At 54.0% G+C, this 6,952-nt stretch overlaps 1 protein-coding gene across 2 annotated transcripts; it reads right to left on the bottom strand.

Annotated features, from left to right (window-relative positions):
* Positions 1-3,753: 3,753 nt before the first annotated feature.
* LOC137141596 (cytochrome c oxidase subunit 6A, mitochondrial-like) lies at positions 3,754-5,670 on the bottom strand. 2 transcript variants are annotated; one of them, XM_067530528.1, is made up of 3 exons: positions 5,449-5,670; positions 4,168-4,310; positions 3,754-3,843 (listed from the first exon to the last, which is right to left on the bottom strand). In XM_067530528.1, the coding sequence occupies exons 1-3, from the start codon at positions 5,543-5,545 to the stop codon at positions 3,775-3,777; spliced, it is 309 nt and encodes a 102-aa protein (XP_067386629.1). In that variant the 5' UTR covers positions 5,546-5,670; the 3' UTR covers positions 3,754-3,774. The 2 variants fall into 2 exon arrangements, with proteins under 2 accessions (XP_067386629.1, XP_067386628.1); XM_067530527.1 differs by having other exon boundaries at positions 3,754-3,910; positions 5,449-5,669.
* Between the last annotated feature and the right edge of the window lie 1,282 nt (positions 5,671-6,952).

Raw genomic sequence — 6,952 nt, forward strand, 5'->3', positions numbered from 1 at the left:
AATCACCTTATAATGACTTACTAACAATAAAATCCTTATATCTACACCAATTTTATTAATACCAATTTTACTAAAAGGAATAAAAGAAATCTTATTTGCCCGCTCATTGCCCCATGATTTACGCATCAACCACATTCCTGAAACTCATTGGGCAGTTTCCTTCACTTCTAAATTATCACAATTAGATTTCAGGATGTTCCCAAACATTCATACGTAGATGTTTACAAACAGGGAGCCAATGTGTCATAAATGTTAAATCACAAAATGTTTAGGCAGGATGTTCCCACTCATATATTCAAGCAGTCAATTATCATAGTGGAGCCTGGGGTGGCATGAACAAACAATCAGTGTGTCCCCATCTATAATGCCTAGTTTTGTTCTCTGTCAGTGTGAGGATTAACCCTTAAGCTTCAAATACATCTCCATGGTCTGGGCCTGCTCTGGTTCAGGCCTACATCACAGTGCTGGGGCCTATAGCTGGGCCGCACTTCCAGCACCTAGGACAGGGTCTCCCGCTGCAAGCAGGGCGTCCCAGAGGTTAGGCCAGGTTCTGGGGAGTGCAGCCACGGTGCCCCCCCCCTCCCCTCCCCCCCGCAGCAAGGCCACATCTGGGTGGAGGGGCAGGAGTACATGGGCTTCTGCCCTGATGACTCAATGCGGGGGGCAGCTCGCCCCTAAACCCAGGATTTTCCTGCTTTTTGCTTGGGGCAGGGCTCCCCGCCAGCAGCAGCCCCCTCCCTCCCGAGTCCTGCCCCCGGATTGAGATTTGCACACACATAGATGGGTCCACCCCGCCAATAGGGGGGCCGGGCCCTGCCTCCCCCAGGTAGAAAAGCTGCCAGGGGGGGGTCACTCCATATGGTCTATTCTTTGCTCAGACAATTAGAATGCAGGGCTATGTCTGGCAAAGCCAATAGCAGGGCTGGGAGCAGTGAGCGGGAGCCCCTGAAACCCCACCCAGCTGGTGGGAGGAAGAAGACCACTCTCAAGCTCTCTTTGGTGTGCTTAGGTCAGAAGATAGCTGCAGATAGCTTTGTGCTCTGCCCCTCGCCTTCACGTGATCCCCCATGTTTTAGAAAGGCAGGGGCAAAGCCCTTGTGACCCCCCAGTGGACGCAGAGCTGCTGGGATGGGGCAGGGGCTGCTGGCCCAGGCACATTCAGAGGAGAATTATCCTCCCAGACAGCCCAGCGGAGGAAGTTTCAAGCTGCAAGAGCAGCACTGCAGCATAGACCACCTGGACTCTTTCCCTGCTGGGAAGAAATAAGCATGTGCTGTTCCTCCACAAATATTGTTTGAATTACACTTAAAACTTGCCCATGTTTTTTTCCAACTCTAATTTTTTAGTGAATGGGAGTACCCCAGTGTGGTCATTTATTCTGCCAATTAGTCCCACTTGTCTTTTTTGCCTTTTTTGCCTACGGAGGCTTTTACTAGGTAGATTCATATAGGCTGTAACACACACATGCTGATTCCTCTGTTCCTTGATCTTACAAATCTCCTCAGGGTAGCACTTTTCTAGGACCTTTTTCCCAGAATACCTTTTGCGGAACTGCTTGGCCTTTATGTGTGCAGATACAAGCAACTGCTGTGCTACACGTCCTTCCCTTCCAACTGGTAAGTAATCAAAACTTCTGCTGTACTTACTCTTTAGTGTTTCCGAGGGAGGCAGAGTCTCACAAACGTGAGCATCATCCGTCAATTTCATTGAAGTGATGTTTACTTTCTCAAATCCTTAGAACAACACACTAGAAACCTCCTTCCAACCTAACCCTTTGTAATTATCATAACTTTTTGTATAAAACCTTCAGTGCACATAAACATAAGCCAATCTGTAAGATTTGGCTGCCAAAATGTGTTCATTATAGAGCCATGCTGCTAACATCCATCATTTAATGGGGGAGGCTGGCATATGGAAAGGGAAAAATGGAAAGAGTTCACAGAGCACCTTGCGGAGGGAAATTGGGGACAAATAGCAGAGAGTCTCTGAACTACAGGGGCTGGGAGTTTGGCACCCAGGGAGCTGCTGGTGGGGCTGACAGGAGCAATGAGCTCTCTTCATACTGAGGAGTGAAGGTTTAAGTCCACTAAACAGCTGGATTCTCTTCCCAGCTCTGGGAGGGAGTGGGGTTGAGTGGGTTAGAACAGGGAGGGCAGTAGATAGGGCTGGGGAGAGGCCTCCTGGGTTCCATTCCCAGCTCTGATACTATCTTATCATGTGACCCTGTGCACATTCTCACTTCCATTCTCACTGCCTCCATTTCCATCTCTGGAGTAACAGTCTCTCCCTTGCTGGGAGATGCCTCTCTTAGCAAACTGGGAACAAATTACAGATCCCCAATCTAACTGCCAGTTGACCTGACGTCTCCCCAACCTTTGTTTTTTCAGTCTCTGCGGTAAAGTGACTTGATCACTGTTCTGTTTGTACATGGCTTTTTTTCACCTTCATTTTGTTCTTATTAAAGTGGATTTTTTTAAAAATCAACAGAAAGATGGTGTTGGGGATGGAAAATGGGGGGGTTCTCCCTTTCTTTACAGGATTTTTTGTAGGTGCTCAGAGCTGTGGCGTGAATTTAAGAATCAGGCAAGGTGATAATTCTACCATTTGGGGAACAAAGGGTTAAATCCACCCCTCTTCTAAACCTCCCCTCTACAGAGCAGAGCTGGTGGTGCTGGGATCAGAAGCTGTAATAGCCCAGGGACTTTTCTGTTCCCCCCCCCCCCCTTGCCCCTCGAGATCAGAGCGGGAACCATATCTGGCCCCCCCACCTCCTAGCCAGCTCTAGGGTGGCATGGGTGGAGGGTCTGTGAGCTGAGCTCAGCAGGGTACCTCTAACCCAGCCATACCCCCTCCCCACTTTCTACCTGATGCAGCCATGAGCTGGTTAGGTGAATAAATTGAGCTACAGGCTGTTTACTTCCCTTGGCATGCAGCTGCACCTCCTCTGGGTAGGACATGGAGCCTCTTTATGCAGGAATCCCTTGCCTCGCACTCAGATACAGCCACCACTAGGGTGGGGCAGGGGACTGTTTATACACGGATCCCTTGCTTGGCCCAGAAATGCAGCCATCTCTGGGATAGGTCAAGCTGGTGTCTGACAGCACCACAGCAAAAGAATTTAGCACAGCAAGTGAAGAGGATCTCTGTATGCAGTTGAAACTGTTGTGCAAGATTTCAGGAAGCAGAAGGGGAGTGCCGGAGCTGAGATTTGGCCATTTATCCACAGTGATATAGGAGTCGTGGGGCTGCTCCCTGAGAGGCCAGACAGAGCAATGCTTCCGGCGGAAGGGCTGCTGACGACTCCTCCCCGGTGACATCTTCAGCACCTGTCTCCTCGGGCCATGGCACTGGCTTGGGAGCCTGGTGGTACCTGGACTATGTCCCCTCTGTGCCCCAGAGCACCCAGACAAGCTCCCAGATGTTGGGCCAGCGCCACTACGGGCTCTTGGTTCCCAGAGGGCACCTGGATCCCATTCCCCTGGGGATCTTTTAGTTCCCCAGTGGGGGAATCAGTGTCACCTACTAGGCAATGAGTCCGTTTCACTCCCCATGCTCTGCGCCTGCCCTGGAGCCCCTATCACAGGGGTAGCAACCAATGTGGCAACAGCAGGAATGCACAGGCCGAGAGAGAGTCTTGCGCATGTCCCCACCCTGGGGACACAGAGGGGATCCTGGATCAAGAGGTTCTCACCCCAGCGTCCCTTCACAGCTGTTGAATGTGCCAGAATGTAAATAACTCCACAGGGAGACACGTCCAGTTGGGTGCTTTTATTGTCACAAGGCCTGGTCCTCCTGGGTGGGGAGGCTGGGCGGCTCAGTGGTGACCCCTTGATCCTTCGTAGCCTGTGGGCAGCGGATTGGTGTGTGGGTTGTGGAAGAGGGAGTGGTTCCCGTCACCCCAGGGGAACGGCTGCAAAGAGAGAGAGGGGGTCAGGAGAGGGGATGCCTCTGCATCTTGGCTTTCTCCGGCACTGGCCACGCTGAGGTCAGAAACTTCACGGCACGTCGGAGCTGGGGATGCTTTAATTACTGCATCCTGCCCACCTTGTATCCTGCCCCCGCCCTGACAGCCCAGATCAGACCCTGGGGACCACCTAGCCCAGTATCCCGCCCCCCTGTCCTGTCCCACTCAGCCCCATGGGGCCTGTCGAACCCAATTCCTTGTACCTTGGTGCGGATACGCAGGTGATGGTAAGGCACGAACTCCGGCGGCTCGTGGGGGTGATTCTCCTTCTGCAGCCGGGCGTTCAGCATGCAGACGGCCACGCCGGGCAGCGCCACCACGAATGACAGGATCTTCCATGTCCTGGCTGTGGCGACAATCACCACACAGTGCATGGTCCCCACCACTGCCCTGGGGCAAGGGGGCCTGCACTGGCTGCCTGGGGAGACCACCCCATACTCAACTCCCATCCTGCTCCCTGCAGCCCAGCGCCCCCTAGTGCCACATGGGGATCAGCATTGACAGAGGGGAGAGCGCCCCCTACTGAGCCCCAACCCCACACCCACACAGCACAGCACCCTCCAGCTGTTCTGAAACAGGAGCAGTGGAGGTCAATTTCAAAGTCACTCTCCCTCTGCAGCCTCTCCCTCTGCCTGGTGGCTAAATATAGTCCAAGGATAGCACCAGCGGGAGCGCAGCCCACATGTCGGGAATAAATAGCACGGCTCAGACACCGCCCAGCCCCAGGAAACGGGGGCCTGGTTCAGCTCTGAGTAAGGGTGTCCAGCTGTCTCAGGAGCCAGTGCCAAGAGACGGCTTTGGAGTCTGCTTCTAAAATCACCCAGCGCCTGACTGTGGGGAGACACTTATGGGACATTCCAGTCACAGCCCATGTTTCCCTAGAGCTGACTGGATTGGGGGGCTTTGCCTGGCTCAGCTGCACAGGGATTGTGTGAGTTTAGAGGGAGGGTAGTTTGTAGTTATGCTCCAACGCAGTACTTGGCAGATGCCCTCTGCCGCTTGACTCCGCTAAAACCTGTTGTCCTGGCTGGTTCTGTGACCCTATCAGCATCTGCCAGGGACTGATGATCTCCCAGCCCCAGAGGTCCCCCCCGGCCTTGCATCCCCTGACACATGCAGCCCCCCCGGCTCCATGCACCACTCCATCCTGGGGGAGAGGGGAGCTCTGCATCCCTGGACTGCCCAACCCTCAGCCTCGCTGTGGGGAATGCTAGCCGGGGGGGCGGGGCGGGGGGCTGGCCAGTGCCAGAAGAGAGGGGGTCTGTGATGTGGGTGCTGGGGCTGAGACCCGACCAACTCGATTCACAAGGCCACTGAATGAGTGTCAGCTGGACTCGATAGCTTGGACCAGATCAGAGCCAGCGCCTCCTACTGGGGAAACCCGAGCCAGCCAGTGTCCGTCTCCTCCCACCCCTCCCCCCACCACAAGCAGGCCAGTGTCCATCCCCCCAGAATCCCAGACCACCCTGACTCCAGCCTCTCACCTCCTGTCCCGTCCCCGTGGTGACTGGCGCTGGCTGACACAGTGGCTAAACTTCGCCCCTTGGGCACCAGTGAGGTCAATCTCTGCCACGGGCCCATGTTTGGCAGAAGCAGGGGAGGGGAAAAACCAGCCAGCAAAGTCTGAAACTACCACTCCGTAGTGGCCTCCTTCCCTTCACCTTCTGCTTCTCCCCTCTGGTGGACAGGCAGGGGCTTCCCAAAGTGCTCCCGCCTCTGCCCCCAGCCCTGGGGCTCATCTGACCCAGCGCGGCCAATGAGGAAGAGGCCAGCAGGATAAACATGCCTGGCTGGGTCTCCATTCAAAATACTCTTCTCCCATCACGTGCCTGGGACAAGGTGTCCCTGAGCCTGGCACAGTGCCCAGCACCCCTCTTGGATTCCTACCGGCCGTCGTAGAGAGCCTGGGGCACCGCGGCTGAGTCAAGGTCTGAGGCCTGAGGCTGTGAATCAAAGTCAGGCCCTGTAGGAAAGCAACTGCTTGTAAGTTGATTATTTAGTCCACGCCTCTGGAAGAGTTGTAGGTATTCACTATTTATGTAGATATATTGCCAGGCGCATACAGATAAACCCCCAATGTGGTACAAGATAAGATGTTTCACAGAGTTAATGATTAGGGCTGTTTTGTTCACGCTGTCAGGAACAAGGGGAGGGAACAAACAGATGTCATGAAACACACACGGTGGTGTGTTCATTGTGGACTTCCGTCGCTTGTCTCGGTCTATAAATGTTGGGGATGCTTCGCCTTTACCCTTTGCGCGGCCTAGGAAACAGCAAAACTTCCCGCTGCTGATTGAGCTGCTGTGTTAGCATCCTGTAACTATGGCGCCAAGGCACTGGGACTGCTCCTAGGGGGCAAAAAGCCTGGCTGAGGGCCTTTGTCACCGAGCCGGGCCTTTGGTCTTTCTTTATAACTAACACCAAGGTCTGCTAAATAAGCAGACTGCCTTAGCTGCTGCTCCAAGGACAGAAACATTAGGAGGGGGACAGCTCAGGGTGCAAGGAGAGGCTGTGTCCATGGGGTGCTGCTGCTGCTGTGGGGCCTGGCCGTGCGTTCAGTCCCTAGTTGGCACGGCAGGAGCATCTCTGCTCCTTGTGGCTGTGTGGGCTGGGCCAAGTCACACCTGAGAGGTGGATATTGCAACTACGACGGTCAGTATGGGGGCAAGAAGGAAGGCAGAGGCAAAGGACACGCCCTGTACTCTGGGATGGGTTTGGGCTCATTGAGTTCATGAACTCTGTTTGCACTGTTTCCCAAACCAGTGCTGTGTTATCTCTGTTTTGCTATTAAAAGGTTTCTTTATACACTCAGACTCTGTGTTTGCGAGAGGGAAAGTATTGCCCTTTGGAGGGCGCCCAAGGGATAGTGTGTAATTTCCCAGGTGACTGGGTGGGGGCTCAAGCCACTTTGGTGTTGCATCATTTACCCCTAGACATAGAACCCGGCCCTTACTGCTACCGACTTAGTCTGGCCGAAGGGTTACATTA

Source organism: Emydura macquarii, unplaced genomic scaffold (genome assembly GCF_026122565.2).
Source record: "Emydura macquarii macquarii isolate MOO-44397 ecotype Brisbane River unplaced genomic scaffold, CSIRO-AGI_Emac_v2 contig_3104, whole genome shotgun sequence".
Classification (NCBI taxonomy): Eukaryota; Metazoa; Chordata; order Testudines; family Chelidae; genus Emydura; species Emydura macquarii.

What these genes read in the sequence shown, in the direction of transcription:
- LOC137141596 (XM_067530527.1), bottom strand. Translation starts at nt 5,545, where the DNA reads ATGGGCCCGTGGCAGAGATTGACCTCACTGGTGCCCAAGGGGCGAAGT. An exon ending in CCACGGGGACGGGACAGGAG is followed by an intron (nt 4,311 to 5,448) that starts GTGAGAGGCTGG and finishes TTGTCGCCACAG; the next exon opens with CCAGGACATGGAAGATCCTG. An exon ending in ACCTGCGTATCCGCACCAAG is followed by an intron (nt 3,911 to 4,167) that starts GTACAAGGAATT and finishes CTCTCTTTGCAG; the next exon opens with CCGTTCCCCTGGGGTGACGG.